This window comes from Sceloporus undulatus, chromosome 7, assembly GCF_019175285.1.
Source record: "Sceloporus undulatus isolate JIND9_A2432 ecotype Alabama chromosome 7, SceUnd_v1.1, whole genome shotgun sequence".
NCBI classification, from domain to species: domain Eukaryota; kingdom Metazoa; phylum Chordata; class Lepidosauria; order Squamata; family Phrynosomatidae; genus Sceloporus; species Sceloporus undulatus.
Genome location: NC_056528.1, coordinates 44,788,878 through 44,809,886, shown reverse-complemented (window position 1 = coordinate 44,809,886; position 21,009 = coordinate 44,788,878). Strand labels below are relative to the sequence as shown.

General features: G+C 38.8%; 1 protein-coding gene across 1 annotated transcript in view; it reads right to left on the bottom strand.

The window, feature by feature from the left end:
• Positions 1 to 21,009, bottom strand: part of CHM (CHM Rab escort protein) — a 65,993-nt gene that overhangs the window by 23,111 nt on the left and 21,873 nt on the right. The window contains exons 6-9 of the mRNA XM_042479551.1: positions 19,184 to 19,300; positions 17,211 to 17,331; positions 16,187 to 16,412; positions 3,365 to 3,442 (exon numbers count right to left, since the gene is read on the bottom strand). Of these exons, the coding sequence (XP_042335485.1) occupies positions 3,365 to 3,442; positions 16,187 to 16,412; positions 17,211 to 17,331; positions 19,184 to 19,300 (542 nt within the window). The remainder of the gene's footprint in view (positions 1 to 3,364; positions 3,443 to 16,186; positions 16,413 to 17,210; positions 17,332 to 19,183; positions 19,301 to 21,009) is intronic.

The following is a 21,009-nucleotide window of genomic DNA, read 5'->3' as shown; positions in this document are numbered from 1 at the left end:
TCTCCACATGTGTTAAACTAGAGCTTCCTGGAATCCCAACTAGCTGGCTGGGGATCATGGGAGTTGTAGTCCAGTGCATCTTGGGGATCATGGGAGAACAGAGCATCACTGTTACTTCCCTCAACCTAGATACCACATTCCTATTGATGCAGTTTAGGATCATATTGGCTTTTTTAGCTGTTGCCATCATATTGCTGACTTGTGTTCAGCCTGTAGTCCACTAAGACTTCTAGATCCCTTCCACATGTACTGTTGTCAAGCCAAGCGTCACCCATCCTATATCTGAGTCTTGCCTTTTTTCTGTCTAAGTGTAGTATGTTACATTTTTCCCTCTTGAAATTCAACTTATTAGTTTGGGCCTGATTCTCTAATCTGTTAAGGTCATTTTGAATTCTGATCCTATTTGTTCTGGGGTATTAGCCATCCCTGATAATTTGGTGTCATCTGCAATTCGATAACCATAAGTGTACTTGGACTACACTGACTGGCAGAGGATCTCCAGAGTTTTGGAGAAGGAGCTTCTCTTATCCCTACCTGGATATGTTTGAGATTGCACCTGGAACATTTTGCGTGCATATCAGATGCTCTCTAATGCTTCCCAGTGCACCCAGCAAAGGCTTTCACTCTCAAGTCAACTGATTGCATTTGCGTGTGTACACTGTATTCCTGTCTTCATGTTTATTGTTTATTACTGTAGATTAATATGCCAACATGGTCAAAGTAATTTGGATGTAGGTTCCCATCAAAGGCATGTAAATATGGTAAAAGAGAATAATGTATACAGTTCTTCACTCATTAGTTTTACACTGCTCTCTGTAAAGGAAAGAAATTGAGGTTTTAAAACATGTGAATGTAGGAGAAAGTGAAACTGATAGAACTCTCCTTCTCTTGTACTTGTACATGTCTTACATGTGTCTGCATCTGAGGACGTAGACTGAATCTAAAAATGCTTATGCTAAAACTTCTTTCTCTCAATTAGCCTCAAAACTTCTTCTTTATTTATTAAATGAGGGACTGGTTTCTATTTGATGGCATAAAACCCTGTATAATATTATTTGTGGCAAGCTGCACTGAATCTTTTTATATCCTATTCAGTGCTATTCACTTGGATAATTAAGTAAAACGTTTTGCTCAACCCCCCATTTCCTTCTCTTTCTGCTTCCTATTTTCCCCATCCATCCTTTTTACCCACACCCTTTTAATTATCTACTTAAGGTAAGATAGGTGCACAAAAGAATTGGCTTGTTAGATATTTGACTGAACATGCCACAGATTGAATTTGGGAACACTGGGTCTTTCATGCAAGTCATGTGCTCTGCCACTGGTATTTGTAGATCACAGTTCTTGATTGGCAGTGAGAAAGCAGAAAGTATGCAAGGAATGATTCAGTTGTGCAGAAAATTTGTCTCAGAGACTCAAAAATTTCAGTTAAGAATTTTTCACTATTGATTTGCTGACTAATCTTTGTAGCTATCCGCTTATTGCTTTATTTCTGATGGATCTGTGCTATGAAGCTGAAATTAAATAAGCAAATAAAAATAAATAAACAAACATTCCTTATTAAGCTTTAAAAAATGAGACATTGGAAGAATGATTTTAATATTGGAAGGAATGGAGACAGAAAAAGAGATAATGAGACCTTGTGATTTGGGAGAGTCTTTCCCAACCTGACGGTTCTATGATGTGTTGGACTCTCACTTTTCCCTGGCAATAATCCTATAATAGGCTTTTTCAATCAGGAAAAAAGTCTGTGTTGGAGTAAGGCAATGTTAAAAGGATTTAAAAAAAAAAAGACATATTGATGAAGACAACAACAAAATGGCTTCCCTAAGGTCAGCGCTGAAAACCTCTCTGCCATCTTCTATAGGTCTCATATTTTGGCCCAACAGTGACTGAGACATTAATGAATTAATTAACAATAACTTATTCAATTAAATTATTTAAATAATAGTGTTTGTAGTAGTGAATTAACAATTTCCAATTTCCAACATTTAACAGTATTGAATCAATTTGATACTTGCTATTCCAAGGTCTAAGATGTTTTTTAAACATGATTTTTAGAAATGCCATTTCTGTGATTTAGTTACTAGCAAGGGATGCTTTCAGTTCATACAGGTATATGCTAGTATTTTTTGGTCTACCCTTTTGCCTGGGATTTAGCCCTGGGAATGTGTCTGAAATTGAATTTTAGACTTGCAATATGCAATAAATGATTATTGCTGAGGGACTGTGAAGCTAAACATAATTCATGGGTTGGTCTTGCTTAATAAGAGAACAATACAGCAAGAGTGTCTTGTAGCATATCAAAAAGTCTTTAAAGAGCATTTCACCCTATGTTCAGTCCAGGTAGAAAACTTACCAAAACTTTTTTGTGGCACCTGTAATACTAACCAGTGTTATTTGGTGTTAAGTTTTCATATACTACAGCCCAAAGTTAGATTTTACTAACGTGATATTTGATGATTTTAATTTGTTGCCTGCTTATTTTTTATCTAATTCTATCTTGTATTATTATCTCTTTTTTATATGTATTTTGTAGAATGTAAGCCATTGGCAGGTTTCATTTTTATCGATTTTATTGTTTGTATGTACAGTGCTATGTAAATCTACAGCGCTATATAAATAAAGTATAATAATAATAATAATGATGATAATAATAATATTTCACTAAATAAAATATGTTAGCATTTAAAGTGCCACAAGACCCTTTGCTATTTTTACAATAGCTACCTTCCTGGAAATTTATGCAGACAATTGTTGCAATGCTCACTCAGATGTGTGGATTCAGTAGCAACAAAACTAGAGCCGATTTTGTTCCAACTTTACGAAGTTGCCCAGAGGCCTGATACTGTTGTAAAAAGAATTCATCCTAGGGTAAGAGGGCAGCATAGTTTATGACAACAATCTACCTAAAAACTCATTAAAGTCCTTTCTCTTAGAGTGACATGCATTATCAGCAAAGATTAATCTGATGAGTCTTTAGGTGAGCTTCATTTTTAAAAATGCAATAACAGAGGGCTTTGTTGTCATCTGATGAAAATCAATTAGAGTAGGTAAGGCCACAAGGAAAACTAACATCACTCATCACCAGACCCCCGGCAACTGAAATGATTTGTCTTCCAAGCTTGGATGATCAGGAGGCTGCAGTAATATCGCAGGGAAATTAATTTAGTTTCTATATTCTAAACCCACTTTCCTTGTTCTGGAGGACCTATACACAAATTACTTTTAATCAAGGTTGATGTGTTATTAATACCAAGGAAGATCTTTGAAGAACCATTTTTAAAAAATTGACTCCGGCATTTTTCATCTTGTGGTTTCATGTATTTAAAGAGGAGAAAAGGTTATTTCTTGCAGTCCTTACCTTCTCGTTTCTTTGTCCACAACAAGGCACTGGACAGAGTGGCGGAGGCAATAGATACCACCAAATACAGCACACATCCTAAAGTTAAAAACACATCCCAAAGTTAAAAACAAAAACAAATGAGGAATTATATTTAATGGATTTCAATTCTATTTGCCATTTTTCTGTTAAACAAGGCAGATGAAAATCATTTATTTAAAACTATAAAACAACAAAGCAGGAAAGGTATCTAAAAAAGCCATCGATTAAGGCTCTCCCCAGATGAACTCCACAATTAACACCATCAGTATTTTTGGGTGTCACTTTAAACCAGGAATCCTGGTTTAATAAATCATGATGTGAATAAACAAAGCCACTGGCATGTGCTGCTAAGTAAATATGCATAAAAACTGCATTGCAAGAGTCAATTTACATCTCATCTGACTTCTTTTTTTAAAAAAGGAACTCAGTGTGACAATACAGGTCAATTAACCATAAAAACCTATTAGATCAGAAACAATTTTTGTCACATCATCTCACTTAAAAAGCTATTTTATTAAACAAAAAGAGAACTTTCACTGGGAGAGTGCTAAAGTGATGCTGGCTCCTTGCTAACCATGTTTAACAGAAGTGGGTACCAATCCTGCCCAGCATGTTCATTCTTCTGCAGCCCTCCCCTTCTTTGGGAGCTTTTGTCTCTCTACCTTAACTGTGGTTAAATGTTTGTTGTCACATTTGTCAAGGCTATCCAGGACACAATGTTTCACCCACAATCAGAAACATACTTCAAATGGCATATCAGAAGGCAATAAAAGTAAATACTAATAGTATGTATTATTATGGTATGAAATTTAAGTCCCAAGACTGGGACTCAAGGAGGCTTATACATTAACAAAGATTACAATTAAATACATACAAAAACCATATTAAAATTGAATTAAACTAAGAATCAAATTAAAAACATACAGAAAAGGGTAGGAGCAGCCTCTAAAAGGCCTTCTCTCATGTTTCCATCAACCGTACCTGTGAAGCTGGAAGGTCTAAGATAAGGGCTTCCCTGTGGACCTCAGAGTCCAGGCAGATGTATATTTGGAGATATGGCCTATCAGATAGCCTGGACCTGAGCCATATAGGGCTTTATAGGCCATGACCACTACTTTGAATTGTGCCTGGCAATAAATTTGCAGGTAGTGGGGCTATTTTAACAGGGCATTGTATGATCTCTATAACCAGTCCCAATTAATACTCTTTGTACCAAATGAAGTTTTCAAACACTCTTCAAATGCAGCCCCACATAGATCATATTACAGTTTTCCAAATGGCATGTAAAGAAGGCATGTGTCACTGTAGCCAGGTAGGATGTCTCCAGGAATGGGTGCAGTTGACACACAAGTTTTAAATGTGCAAAGACACTCCTGGTCACCTGCAGAAACCTGGGCTTCCACGTTCAAGGTTGAGTCCATGAGTGTACCTCTTCCAAGGGATGCTGTATCTCTATTCCCTGATCTGCCTATCAACAGACCAGGACTACCTCTGTTTTGTCTAGATCCAGCTTCAATTTGTTTGCCCTTACCCAAACCATTACTGATGTCAAAGATCAGTTTAGAACAGAATCAGCATTCTTGGAGTAAGGTGGAAAAGAGAAACAGTTGGGTATCATCAGCATACTGGTGACACCAAAACGTAAACTTCTGGAAATCCTCTTCCAGTGGTTTCACGAAGATATTAAATAGCAAGAGGGAAAGTTCTGAGCCCCGAGGGATCCCACAAACCAATGAACAGGGAGTCAAACAAGAGGCCCCAGGCACTACCTTCTGTGTTCTCCTCTTTAGAGAGTAATGGGGTCTTCAGGTCTCATCCCAGAAAGGAAGCTCAAATGAATACGATGAGTGGTACTGAAAATCGCAGAACCAGGTCCATCAGAACCAATAGCAACACACTCCCCATCTAGTTCATGGTGTAAGTCATCCACCAAGGAAACCAACACTGTCTCCATCGCATAATCAAACCCAAAACCAGACTGAAATGCATCAAACCAATCTTGTTCCATCCAGAAATCCTTGGAGCTAGGAGGCAACCACACATGCTATTACCTTGCCCAAAATCTATCACTGGCTGATAGTTATCCATTACACAGGGATCCATGAAAAGTTGTTTTCAACAAAGGCCTCACAACTTCTTTTTTTAGGCATGTTGGAACCCTGCCTTGTTGTAAGGAGGTATTGACAACTCCCTTCATTCCTTTTTAATAAATCAAGAAGGGCAGGGATCTAATAGACATGCAGTGACTCTCACTTCTCCCAGGATCCTGTCCACATCCTCAGACTATACAGATGGAAAAGAATCCATTCTTATTGGACAACCAGGGGCCAAGGTGAAATCCTCTAGGACTGTATCTACTATGGCATCCAAGTCAGAAAAGACCTGAGCAATATTATCTGTGCAAAGTTTTAATGGCAGGTCTACATTTTCCTCTTAGGAGCCATAATGTAACAGACTTTGGACCACTAGTGTATATATAAATACTGGTCTGATGTCAATATTTAAACATACATGCAATAAATAGTCCCAGATATTAGTCAATCATTAAGTTGTCATATAGATCATAAAGCCTAGTTTGCACATAGGGTCTCTAGCTGGTTGTCTTGAAAAATGCTACAGTCCAATTCCTCCTGCAGCACCAGAGATGGATAAGGAAGCTGTTAGCATATCTTTTTGGTGCAGAAAAGAGACTTAGAATCATAGAATCATAGAGTTGGAAGAGACCGCAAGTGCCATCCAGTCCAACCTCCTGCCATGCAGGAAATCTCAATCAAAGCATCCCTGACAGATGGCCATCCAGCCTCCGTTTGAAGACCTCCAAGGAAGGAGATTCCACTACACTCCAAGGAAAGAGTGTGTTTCACTGTTGAACAGCCTTTACTGTCAGGAAGTTCCTCCTAATGTTGAGCTGGAATCTCTTTTCCTGCAGTTTGCATCCATTGCTCTGGGTCCTAGTCTCTGGAGCAGCAGAAAGCAAGCTAGCTCCCTCCTCAATATGACATCCCTTCAAGTATTTAAATTTCAAGTACAGCCTGTTGAGAGGACTGGAATGGGACTATGTAGCCAAGCACAGCACCTGTCAGATCCAACAAACATAGTATCTTTCAGCTTTTATTTATTTATTTGTCCCATTTGTCCTCACTCAAAACAGTGTACGCAGTTTTCTCCTCCCCTGTTTTTGTCCTCACAACAACCCAGTGAGGTAGATTGTGCTGAGAAATAGCAGTTGGCCCAAGGTCAGCCACTGAGCTTCAGCAGTAAAGCAGAACCTGAACTTGGATTTCCAAACTCCTAGTATAATAGTCTACCATGAACAGAAGAGACGAATCCTGCTCCCTATGATTTTTCTGGAGTACAGTGGTACCTCGGGTTACGAAATTAATTCGTTCCGCCGCCGCTTTCGTAACCCGAAAAGCCTTCGCAAGCTGAAAACCCATAGGCGCTAATGGGGAAAAGCCGAGATTTCGTGTGAAATAGCGCCGAAAAGCACCAAAAATTTTTTCGTAACCCGAAAAAACCTTCGTAACCCGGAACAGTTATTTCCTATGGGATTTTTTCGTATCCCGGAAATTTCGTAACGTGGGTATTTCGTATCCCGGGGTACCACTGTACTATTTTTTTTAATGAAGCTGAGCAGTCATCTTAACTTCATATACTGACTAAACGAAACAAAATCTCCAGGCATGAGTCTACTAACCTTAAGGCAGAGCATTAGGCCTCGGCATCTTCTCCTTGTTCATATTTAGCTGCTATTCCCTCTGCGCCTTTTAATGCTGCCTCTTTTGATGCATCAGGTGGAGTCATATACACAGTATCTGTATATAAAACATGGTACTGCAAAAGCCTAGGTACCATGCAAGAATAATATTTTTGCTCTATTCTTTAGCACCAAAATCCAGCTGCCTTTACGCTTTCCCAGCTTGATAACAGTATGCTTACGCAACTACTTCCCCATCCATGTGCCTATAGCTTGACAACAAAAATCAGATCCATTCACAAGCGATAAAAGACAATGGCAGATGCCTGAGTGTTGCCTTTGTGTGTGTGTTTTTAATAAAAGGTTCTCTCTCAATTTAAAGAAAGGTCATCAAATGCAAAAACTCAGTGAGTTAAAAGCTATGAAGAAATACGCAAGGGAGAACACCAGAGAAATCGAGAAGCGTTGAAACCAAGAGGAAGTCCAAATGTTTTTCTTAACGAAAATAAAATAAAAAGAGTAAATATTTTCAAAGGTAGATCAATTAGACTTGTTTGTTTGCATAACTGCAGACAGGGCGCTTTGCAATTCAACATATCAAGCTAAACAGACATATTTATTAGATAAATGTTTGTCAGGAAGGATAAAACACCAAATGATGATCTAACAACAACAGGAGAAACAACACATGGCCACTTTTTCAATTAATTTAGTCTGAAAGGATTTTTTTCTGCTGCATCCAGCTGAATCAATAAATTGAACTTGTATTTTTTAATTTGAATTTTTTAACAACAGGGCTTTAAAGAAAGCAGATCAAGTTGCTGAAGCTGAGAATCGAAATTAAGCAAGCAGTTGCTACTGCTTCTGTAACCAGACCAACCTCAGCTCAGGCCACCTACCATGAGGACTCTGGGAGCTACAGTCCAAAAAGGTAACTTTCCCAAGCTCTAACCAAACTCCTACTACTTCTATCAAGCCATTCTAATCTAAGGGTCGGGCAATTTGTGGCCCTTCAGACACTGTTAGATTGCAACTCCAATCAGGTCTGGTTGCCATAGCTGCTGTTGAGGTATGATGGGACTTGCAGTCCAAGAAAAAAATCCCCCTTCACTCCTGTAGTCATTATTTGGATCTCCAGTGGATCTCCACTTGTAATAAAGACATCTAATAGAGCATCATGTTGGTTGGTTGTATGGCGCACAGATTTGGCTGCACAGTGGGCAGTTTGACAGCAAGGTATCCTCCACTGGGACCAACCACCACCACTTCTGCCAGAACAACCTCCATGAATGTCCTTTTTACCTGTCTACATTAAATGAAGTAAGATAGCAAGAAGGGAAAAATTGGTCTGTATGGGAACAACTGTCAAAAGACTCCTCTCCTTATGGCCAATCTGCTTGGTCATCATAGCTGTGATGGAACATTATCTAAGAACAAGTACTTGATTTTGCTTATTTTCTGCTTCCAGCCCTAAGCATTTTGCTATTTCTATCATTTCTTTTTGATGCTTGGAAAAGGGGGTTTTGTGAACAACCCCTCCCAGAATCCCCTCACCTGCACAGCCATGCCGCTAGGGGATTCTGAGAGTCATTGCCCCCAAATAAGCAATTTTTCAAAGCTCTGTGTATGTTTGAAGACATGCTATTACACTAAACAGTAGACCACCCTGAGCGCCTTGTCAGTAGGTAAGTACAACAAGTCTGTAAAACAGATAGAAGATGCCATTTGGAATTAATTCTCCAATGTTCTTTATGGGACGGGAAAGAAACTGAAATCTATATGAAAAGCCATCATGCCAATAAGATGATTATTTTTTCCTTGATCTGTTACATTATTTGTGTGTATCTGAGATGATTTGGCTGGAAACCAAGGTACAAGGTAACTCTGATACTATTAACCCTAAACGACAGACGTTTAAACTGATACTCCTCTAATTAACTAGCTACTGTCTCTGCCAATAATTCAGGTTTCGCTGAAAGATCGCGCCTGCTCTGCACTCCGTTTCAACTTTGCCCTGCTGACATCAAACTGCATTACAGCTAAATTAACAGTTGTGAAAATTTTCGGCCTATTAGTCCCACCCTTCCCCCCCATCATCTCTAGCCTTTAAATGCCATTTCAATTCCTATCAAAGCAAAGAATCGGCAGCTGCAATTTCAAATACAGCTGCAAAACAATGGAGCCCATTAATAGCTGAACTTTTGACAGCACATTCACAATGATTTATGAGTTTGTATATAATTTGATTATTCTATTAATTCTACTGATTACTGCTGGAGCTAATACAGTGAAGGTCACTCCCTAAAATAAATCTTCATTACATTTCACAGAAAAGTAACTTCCTCCAACTGGTTGTTTTCTTTAATTAAAACAGTAATGTTACATGGAAGGAAAGAGGCGTCGGGGTTGCGGCATCTGTTGCTACAGGAGGACTACCGAACTGTGATGTGATAGTCTTGGATCCAAGCACTTTGTGTGTGTGGAGAATGCAGCTGTCTCTTTATCAGACATTTAATGTCCCAACAATTAGAAAACACTATCTCACTGTAATATGAGCATTAAAATATAGGAGCATTAAACATGTTAAATATCCAAGCCTCTGAACTAGCTCAGAGCGAGACAGGTGAAATCTTCATCAGCATTTGTATGGCATTTTGCACAGCACTGTCCATGCACTAATCTAGCCACAATCCTTGCAACAACCAGGTACAGTAGTCTTCTCCATTAACATTTGTAAGGCACTTTGTACAGCACTGGCCATGTATTATCTAGCCACAATCCTTACAACAGCCACGTAAGACTGTCTTCTCCATTATGATGACCTTTACATATGTAAAATTATGACTTCGAATATCTCAAGCCAGCATGGCCACTGACATCTGTTGTAAGGTATTATCATCCCCCGCGCTGTAGATACCCTGTATTGTAGATATTCCACAAAGTCCTACTCAGCCACCTCATCATGTATGGACGTTACTCTGGGTTCATGAAAGCTCTTCCAGAAGAGCACAAGATCTGGCAGTTTTTACCAAGCTGGCAAGACTTTGAGCATAGTCCTTGTGACAGATTACACGTCTGTTGTCCAAGTATAGGAATGCAGTGGCTTAGTGGTTAAGATGCCAATTCTGACGATCAGAAGACTGAAATGTTGGCACTTTAAGGCCCGAGTGCTGCATGATGGAGTGAGCTCCTGTCACTAGTCCCAGATTCTGATAACCTAGCAGTTTAAATGCATGGAAATGCAAGTAAATAAATAGGTGCCACTTCGGTGGAAAGGTAACAATATTCGGTGCAGTCATGCTGGCCACATGACCACCAAAGCAGTCCTTGGACAACGTTGGCTCTTTGGCTTAGTAACAGAGATGAGCACCGCTTCCTACTAGACATTCATGTCAAGGGACTACGTTTACCTTTACCTTTTTGTCCAAGTATGAGGCTACCTAAGTAGAGATGTTTGCTGCCAGAGGACTATCCACCAGATTACAAACTCACCATGGCAATTGTGTATGGGGTAGTTGTATTCTACAGCAGTAGCGGGAGGGACTACCCTGTCAATGAAATTATGGATTTTCAAGAAAAATGACAGCCAAGGGAACAGAGGCTGAAAGCAAGTGGCTTTCCTAGGAATATCTAGGAAATTCACGGTAGAGATCAGGTTTGAACTGCAGCCTTCTTGATTCACATTTTAGGACCAAACAAAAATAAAACAGCCCTGCAACCCTTTCTGCAGCCCTGCACTCATTTCATGAATAGGCCTATAACCAATGCAATCATCTTCTGGATCAGGCACAGGGCATTCATTCAATATATTTAAAACAAGCATGCAGTATGTGCATTCCTCCCCAACTCAGTGGCTACTTTAAAACAAAACAAAACCCCGAAGCATCCCAAAATGGATGTTTTGCATGAAATTATTTAGCTGCTAAACAAGAGATTGGGAAATGCCACGCTCCGAAAGGACTTTGTATGCTTAGGAGGAATGCTTCTACACAAAGGTTATTTTCAAATTAAAAGTCTTGTCCTGTCAAAACTTGAGAAATAATATGGGCAAGGACACAAAAGCATTCCATAGCTTTATTAACGACAGCGCTCACTGATCTGTGAATAACCTGAGAAAAAAAAATGAAGATTATTGAGTTACTTTACCAATCTATCCATCCATCACTGGAGAACAGGCCTCAGAAGTGATGGATTATCTCACCTCACTGATGTTTGTCCCAAAGTAAAGGTTCTCTCCTCAAGAGAAAGAAAGCTGGGGGGGGGGGGGGGAGAGGGCGGAGAGGACAAAAGCAACCAACTACAAACCCAGTGACACCATCCACTCCTTCCCTTCTCTTTCAATGCCAATATAAAACACACACACACAATCCAGAAATGTTTAATTTAAACAATTTGTTTCAGTGTTGTACTGAGCTGGTATAAAAATGAAAGGCTACCCAAAAGTTAGAAAGCTGCAAACGTAAGAAGCTACTTGATGTCAGTCCAGATTATACTCTGAAAGGCAGTGGCTCTAGAAGTTTCTCTCCACACATTTTAACTGGAGATGCCATGGACTGCAACTTTTCCATGCAAACAATGTGCTTTGCATGGTTTCACTACTCCCTTTATAAACTATGGGTAACCATTCCTGGCATTTCTAGTGAAGTCACACAAGAGTGAAGTTCTTATCCCCATAAAATGGAGATTAATTTTAAGTTTATTTATTTCATTTATATGCTACATTTCTCTCAGAATGGTACCCAAGGTGGCTTCTGGAGAACATAAATTAAACAAACATAATTCATATTGATGAATATTTATCTCCTTCTCTGGGATCAAGCAAAAATGAAAGACAAAACTGGGTTGATCACCATACAGAAGCATCTTGATCCAGATTTTTGTACAATATCAATACTGAACTATTGGACAACATCTAACTCAGCAGCTTCAAGCAGATTTAAATCTGCAAGGCCTGGCCTACATATAAATGCACCCAACTGTCCTAATTTGGAAGAGACATCCCAATTAATTCTCTGTCATCTCACTTTTTCAGTTGTTTTTAAAACGTCCCTGTCTCTCTTCTCCTTCTTCCACTTCTCCCCTTCATCCTCATCTACTTCCATTGCTGCAAACTGAGTACAAGTACAAAAGTAGTTTGTACACAACTCAGCAGAGGTGAGAAGAACAGAAGAGGAAGATACCCTTTCCCAGTAAGATTGCCAATGCAAACTCCCACAGCCTCTCCTAGCTTGTGTTCGTCCTCATTAATAATTTTTGCCATCCTGACCACACTCTAATGTTGTTTGGCCACATGTGTTCCAGCTCTCATAACATTCAAAAGTCGGAGGGTATGCATATGTTATTGGAAAAGGCTAGTGAAAAGTACACAAAAGATCACAAGGATGGCAGAAGTCTGTGGTGCCACTACAAAAAAATCCCTACCCATGGCAGTTCCCTTGGTATCCTGTCAAGCCTGACTGCGTTAACTGGCCAGGATGCATAAGGAGTGAGTGTGCACATGGTCGGTATTACTTCCCCAAGAAGTCTATTTAGTTATCTCTAGGGCATAGTCTAAACAGCTGTATTCCCAACAGCTGGATGTGAGTGATTTGGTTGTGAGTGATGTGGTTCACAAGGACTTTGTAAACAAGTCTCAGGGGGCTTCTGAGATACCGTTCCCTGGGGAGAGGCAAGGTATAAAAGTCCTGGACCATGTGGAAAAGCTGCACTAGCTAGCACTGAGTAGATGCAGTTTACATGTCATGAAGTGTTTTCAATTTAAGTTTGGTTGGATTTCCAATGAGTTTTCCACTGCCACTTTAACCACTGTCTCATTCAAGTCATTGTGGTAAGCCACAGAGCCAAAGGAGCTCGCCTAAGTGGGAAAAGGGCACTTGGGAGTGATCATGTAGCCACCTAGGTCATCCCCCAATTCCAATTATTTTGGATGTAATGATTAGTTTTTTCAATCATGTTCAAATGGATTTGTTTAGAATTCATTGATAATTTCACACAAGCATCCCCTTTTATGGGAAAAATCAAGCACAGCTTGCCACAGTGATTAGCCTTCCAATAAACAATAAAGGCAGAACCCTGAAATTGATATTTACATTGATCAGGGTTTCTTTCCATTAAAATAAAAGAGGAGGGAGTAAACTAGTTTATTTAAACTCACTTATAAGGAAGGTTAGGTTAAGGAGGAGATTTACAAATCTCAGCTGAATGAGGATTGGAAGCCTTGACTCCTTGGTCCAAACCTACATTACTCTCATCTCCTACTCATAAACAAACATGGGTTACTAACACCTTACCCCAACCTACTCAAGAAGAAGCCACATATTGTGGCTGTTATCCCAAAGTGGACAAATTTGAGAAAGTAGATCTATGATCTCAAAGTGTAATATGAACCTTTCTAAATCCACTACGAACTTCTATTATTATTATTATTATTATTATTATTATTATTATTATTAACCTTTATTTATAAAGCGCTGTAAGTTTACTAGTCTTCTGTATCCTGTGTCTGGTATGCAAAATGGCTTTTAATCGCTGTTTATCAGGATTTTCATGATGTTTAAATGGGGCCGTCTAGTATTAAGTTGTTGATTAACATCTGCATGTTGTAAATTCAAAAATGTATGAAAATAGAGGACTCTTGTTCTTAACAGATAGCAACATGAAAAACATTTACACATCTGGTTAAAGGGTTTCTACTTATATGTATCACTTTTTGAAATGGTAAAAGAAATTCCCCAAATGACCTTATTTGACAATAACTTTTGTTATTTCTTAATCTGTTATTTGACAATAGCAAATAAATATTGTTATAAAAATATGTAAAAAGTGTTTTAAAAAGTATTTGTGTCACTGATGTTGACAGTGATTTTAAGTAATATCTCTTTTTTATATATACAAAAAGTACTTTCTTATAAAAAGTAATGAGTAATTACTTTTAATGAGTTAATTCTATTCACTGGATCTTGCAAAACAGCCATTCCATATAGAAATGGCTATACGTAGTTAAAATACATACACAATTACATACATCTATATCTGTATCTATTTTAAAGGTTCAACTAAGGTTAAAAGGCAAAATACCAAAAGACACCCAAATAAACTACTTTGGGGTAAATCTAGAGCTTCGAATGTTACTCCAAAAACTGTTAGTATTAGCTGTTATTTTCAAAACATATACACTATCTTTGTATTATTTATTTATTAGTAACATGTTAGCAATACGTAACTGACAAATTATTTTAAATTATTTGTCAATATGTGAAAAACTGCCTCAAATGGGTAACATCCTCCCGAAAGGAGACCGTTTAAAGTAATACATACATGCTACTCATTATATCCCCCAAGTACTGCATTAGTAGTAATGTTAAAATGGAAGGAGTAGGGAGAGAAGACATTATTTCCCAAATACAACGTTACTCCCAAGCTCGAGCTAAATCCAATAGTAATTCTACTTAGAATACATCCACTGAAATCCATGGGACTTTAGGTGTGATTTACAAGTCCCATTTGTTTTAGTGGGTTTGTCCTGGTCATAATTAATCTTGGGTTTAGCCCATTGCTTTTTTGTTGCATAAATCTCTTTCTGGTTACATCCACATAGAAAAAAATGTGAATGTTCATGTGTTGGAAGTTATATAGCAAGAAGAAAAACAAAAGCCAATCTGCTCATGGCTAGTTAGAAATAAAGGCTGGTCTTATTCACTCAAGGGACTGCCATAGTTCTATAGAACAGTGCAGAGTTTATGCAGAATTCATTCAGAATGCAAGGATATGACTTACAAATGTCTTTGAATCATTCACATAAATATGCATGCATGCCATTTATAACAGTAGCCTTGATGAGAACACACAGGGTAACTGACTGCAAGGAACGCTTAAGAGGGTTACATTAAAACAGAATATGAAGAGGTGGTTAGAAATCACAGGACAAGTGACACCTTATTCTGATAACCTGGCGATAAAAATTGTAGGGTATGATATATAGATAGGGATGTTACCACTTTGTAGACTGACTGAACAATATTCCCAGAAGTCTTAAAACACTTCTCAGCAAAAACAATACACAAAGGGGCAAACAAAGTCCTACATTCAGAATATAAGATGAGTAAAAGTTAGAATCTTTAAAAGAAGGAAGCAGCTATCTCCTAACTTTGTTGGGCACATAGTGAGAGAGTGTTTGCAGCAGTGTTCGTTTTAGCATAAAGCCGTTAATCTTAACTAGATTTAATTTGTAATTATTTTCTTCTTGCTACATCTGTTCTCAGTTGCTGGCATTCTTGAGCTGCTTGATAAGGGTCTACTTTAGCTATCCCTGAGCCCCATTTCTGGCGCTCCAATGAGCACATGGCAGCCACTGCTGTAACTGCCCAACATGTTCCTCCATGGTGTATCTCTCTAATGTGGAGCAGCTAGAATAGTAGCTCCATCATATCTTGGTAACATCTTCCTTTCATTCCAACTGACACTGCTAATGCCTCTGAGCAGCCAGGCACAGCCCCAACATGCCTTGGCCCCAGTGGTTGCTGAGACATGGTCTGCCTATTCCAATTGCCATTGCTGTAGCCTCTCAGGGAAAACAGAGCAAGACAGGCACAGATTCATCATGCCTTGACACCATTGGCTGTTGAGAGAACCCCTCTCCATTCCAGTTGCCACCATTGTGGCCTCTGAAGGAAAGAAGAGTAGTCTGCTGCTCTCAATCCCATCATCCCCCAGTACCATACCCCCTTTTCTTATGTGTCCTGCCTTTTCCGATTGTAAGATCAAGGGCATGGAACTGTCAAATTAATAATTTGTAAGCTGCTGTTGGAAGCTTTTTGGCTAAACAGTAAGGTATAAATGCTAAAAATAAAATAATAATATAACTAGTAGCAACCTGGTACCCATTGAAGGAACTCTGCTATTGCCACTATCACTATTCACCTCTTTCAATTTTCCACTGCCAAAAATAACATGAAAATGACTGCATGTTTTAAAAAATCCCACCAGATTACTCAGTATTCCCAGTTGAATGCTATCAATATCAGCAGTTGCATAAATAACAACAACAACAATAGTGATAGTCTCTGCTTACTACCACCACAATGATAGCAATAGTCTCTGCTTACCGGCAAAAGCACTGTGGAATCTCCCCTTGGCCATACAAAGGAAATAAGAAGGGTGTATTGCCATAACGGCCAAGGCACTGCAGGAACTTCTGGGTTGCCTTCAGCCCATCTATGGTGTAGCAAGTGTCCTCTGGGACCATTGCGATGGAATGCAAGATGAAGTGTTGCAAGTTGGGAGTCAGTTTCTGGGTTTTTAAATAGTCTGAAAATTTACACTCCTTCTGAGCTGTTTTTCAGAGAAGAAAAATCATGACTTAGTAATTACAGATAAATATCCATTTAAAAAACAACACCTGCCAACCAATTAATTTAGAAACCCAAAATGTGAAAACTGGAAAGACACAGTCATGCAAGAACATGTCAAGGATAGTGTTAATCAGATTTTAGGCTTCAGGCATCTCTCTCTCTACTCTAATAGACAGCAGGGTGACGTAGATCCTCATCTTGCCCACTCCAAGGTAAGAATGTACAATTATTCCCATTCAGATGTTTTTTGACCTACAACTCCCAGTAGCCTAAACCACCAGAACCAACATGGGAGATAATAGGAGCTGCTCTTCAAAATTATCTGTGGCCCATCCTTGCTCTAAGGCTTAGAATCTATGCACATACCTACAGAACTCATAAATGTCCAAAGGCTTCACCTATCAGTCTGAATGGCCAGAACAGCTCCACATGTGATACTGTTTAAAGTGAATGGGAAATCTATACAGGTGGAACCTATGCAAATCTGAAATAATGTGGAGATCTAAAACTGGACTCAATATGGAACTTTGTTCTTATTGTTGCTCTCTTACTGGAGGTTGAACATCCTTGCTAAACTTTCTTAGGAAGTGGCTTCTCCACGCAAAGATATCTGTACTAAAGCCAAACTATTCTCTAAGGGTTTTCAGCCACGAAGTTCTAAAGAACATCTGAAGAAATTCTCCAGACAAAGACATCAAAATTTAACAATGAAATCAGTGTTATCAAAGGAAAGGACACGCAAAATATGGGATTCTGCTATTTAATAAGAGACACAAACCTTGATATTCATCAGGATGCTGTTCAAAATCTAGGCAAAATGTCAGAAATCTCATCAGCATTCTCTTTTCCACCATTGTCAATTGTTTGCTATTGAAGACATCAGCTCTGGAACATGGCACCTGCAACAAAGTTTGGATGTCCTCATCATTCAATCCAAATAGGTAGGGGGATAGTCATTTGTCTGTTTCACAGAATGTAGGTGTGTGTCTGTTACTTTTTAAAAGATACTTCATTTCAGGTAATTTAAAATGGGATTTTTCAAACTGTTTGAGACAATATCAAAGAACAGACCATGGGATTATTCAACTATATTCAAGCTTCCCATTTTACTGGTACCAGTGCCATCAATTCTCTCTCACAAGGTTTTGCTCCTCAATTTTTAATCCTAAAACACACCAGTTAGCATTAAATCATGGCCAAGGGATTTGGATTCAAAGACTGTACATAAGGAAATGACTAGATCCAACCCACAACGAACTTTTAACGGCAGCTACAAAAGATGGTTGGAAATTTGCACCAGAAAGGAAAGGCGCTTGGGGAGAGAATGGTAAATCTAGATTCTCAGACATTACCAGTCAACAGTATATTATATTTATGTTAGCTAATTCAGAGTCTTCTCAAGATATCAGACTTTTAAAAATCCATAGTATACTCTGTACACATGGGTAACACAAGCACTCCCTTACTGGATGGACTAAGTGAGAGTGAATTCAGCATCTTCAAGGGCTAATTAAACTACACAGTTTTTGAGTAATTGGATGGAGCCTCCACTCTTCAAGGCTTTCACTACCAAAGAACATCTTTCAGACCTTTCGCTGGCTCTGTGAACTTTCCAAGTTTAAAATCAATACAAAATTTCCCATTTCTCTGCCCTGAGGCATCATTAAAATAGTCACATTTGTCTCCTTTTGGCCTTTCCCCCGCCCACATAATAAGCTATTCATATACTATTCTTATTGACAATTGCTTGATCTTGGATGCTATAGTGGAGCTTCAGTTTTAATTGGCCTTGCTCAAGGATAGACAACTGTCCTTCAGGACATCAACTCTTGTCTTCTATTTTACTTTACCTTTTCTTATCTCCCTGTTCTCACATCAATACATGTAAAACCTCTGCTGACTATATACTTCGGCTGGAACCCTGTTGGCACATAACATTATATCATCAGATGCACCTTCTCCTCTTTCATGCCATGCTGGCTAAGGTATGCAGTCAAAATCTGCCACCTCAGAGCAGGCTGTTCTGCACTGCTTTACTTATTTCAAGATCCAACCACATTGGATCTGAAAGAATAAATTATAGTATACTCTTGCCCTTAAAACCAGAATTTGAACCCGGTTTAAAGGGCAAAAACAAATCTGGAAGCAGAGGCAAGCAAAATACTTGCCTGAACAAGGGAAGAACTGGATGCCCAAGAGAGAGAGAGAGAGAGACTGAGACTATGCTTTGGGCCTTTGCCCTTCATCAGGGGGTCAACAATGATGGGCACTTGCTACAGTTCATGTCGCTATCTGTTCACTTGCCATTCCCATGTAAGCAAGCAATAGCAAAAATAAGGATATGGGACAGTATCCTCTGTTTAAAGTTCGCTCTCCCTCAGGGCAGTTGTTCTGATTAAGCCCAGAGGGAAAATGAGTAGAAAAGAAAGGGGTTCGTTTGAAAAAGACATCCTACTAATAGCATCTTGCTCAAAAGCACCACAGAATCTCATTTTGTATTGAATTTGACAAAGAAGAAAAACCACAGTCTGCTCATTATGTTCAATCGAGCCCATTACCTACAAGGTAGTATAAATAGTGCCACAATTTATAAATGTTGAAAAGCTACCTAATGCTATCACTGCACTCAGGAATGAAAGAAGACTCTGCAAATATACAAATGCGAAGAAAGAAAACCAACATTTGCACAAAATGTTTGCTCTTTCAGATGGGTCACAAGCTCAACTTGTGCAGTTCAGTCCATTGGAGTACCTGTTCCACTCTCCCTTCTCGAAATGCAAGTATCCGGGTGACATTTTTGAACTCAGCATATCGACTAACATTTGACTTAATCAGGAGGTCGATCAACAATCCTCGAGAATACAGTAACTGTACAAAAGAAAAACACATATCTATATTTTATCTTACTTATAATTACCATTTTTTCTTCCTTGATAGCTTTTTTGGCAAGCAATACACACTTCAAGACTGCAAAGTACTTTGCATATGTGTCATTTAACTGATAACAGCAATGCTATTCCTACATCTTGCTCCTTCTAATAATGAAATATGGTGAGGAGTGCATGCAGATTAGCCAAAACAGGACCATCAAAAACAAGAGAAGACTGTTCACATATTTAGAAGAAGTCTGAGGTTTACTAAAATCTTCACTGAAAAATCTTTAGTAAGTTAATACCCTGGTAAACAGCCACGGAAGACTGAACAATGTCGATATCTGTAGACTATAGGGGTACCTTTAGAAAAGAAAAATGGAATACTAGTGGTTGGAAGGTACTTAGTACCCTTCCTGGGGAAGTTAGACTAGTCCCCATCTTGTTGTCTTTCCACCATCAGGCAAACACCTTTCAATTCAGGTAGGCCTTCAGTAACTAACTGGGTTTAAATGGAGGTGCTGCTTTTAAAAATGTGTTTATGACATTTTAAATTAACAGGTAACTTGGCATTTATAACTTGCTTTGTTTTATTAAGATGTTTTAACGTGTTGTAAATCACCTTATGCCCCAACGTAAAAGGCTGTGATATAAGTAAATATTAAACAAGATTAGAAGACCTTTATTTTTAGACACCTTTTCTCATTATTTCTGGCCAATGAGCAAAGCAAATAGAAGCTAAGAGAATGATGGAGATGCTAGAAAGAAGAACATGGAAGGTCATGCATACTAGGTTCCAGTCAAAACTCAGCCAGGAAATTTTTAAAAACCAAAAAAACTAAGACAAATTGCCAGATAGGCACACATTTTGACAGCCTTACATTTATTGTGATAACAGATAGTCGGCATGCAGTCAGTGAAGATATGCAGCCATTGACTTCATATGCAGCCCCTCCATACAAAAAAAGGATGCTCCAAATCCTCCTTTCACAGATGCATAAGCATCAAGCACTTCCAGTAGCAGAGCATTTCCTTCAGGCAACTTTAGGAAGTGCTGGTCTAGAAAACCACTTCATTATCGGGAAGGGATACAGCAAGAAACTGGAAGGAGCATGTGTAGCTGGGCCATGTACCAAAGAGAAATCAAGAAAGACAGTAAAACATGCCAGTTCAGTCCAGCTGCAAGTAAGGATCATGGAAACCTGAAAATATAGGTAAGAAATCTCTGGCCCTCTAGCTATTTTGGATTATGCAAGCAATTAACATATTTGATGACCTGCAGCACATTATGCCCCATATTATTCAATAGCAGCATATGCACACTGATGGCTTAATAAAGGAATGTCACCACCCAACTAATAATCTAGGTCACCACCATCTGCATTTTTCCCACCCATCTATGGGCCCAGAACTAAACCCACATGGATGAGAAGAGTTTACTATAACTCCTACAGCCCCTTATCACTGACTATGCTGGTAGGCGTTCTAGGACTTCTAGGATATGAAGTCCCAAGGCCCTTCATCACAGAGAAAGAGCACTCTAGGCTTAATACATTTTCAAAATGAATTACACAGAGGCAAAGAAGACACTCTGGTGAGAGCTAAAATATATCTTGGAACCAAATTTGATAAGGAGGTTTATGAAGATTCTTGTGGGAGCTCTATAAAACTATCCAATGAAAGAGGAATGTACTGCTCCTTGCAGCA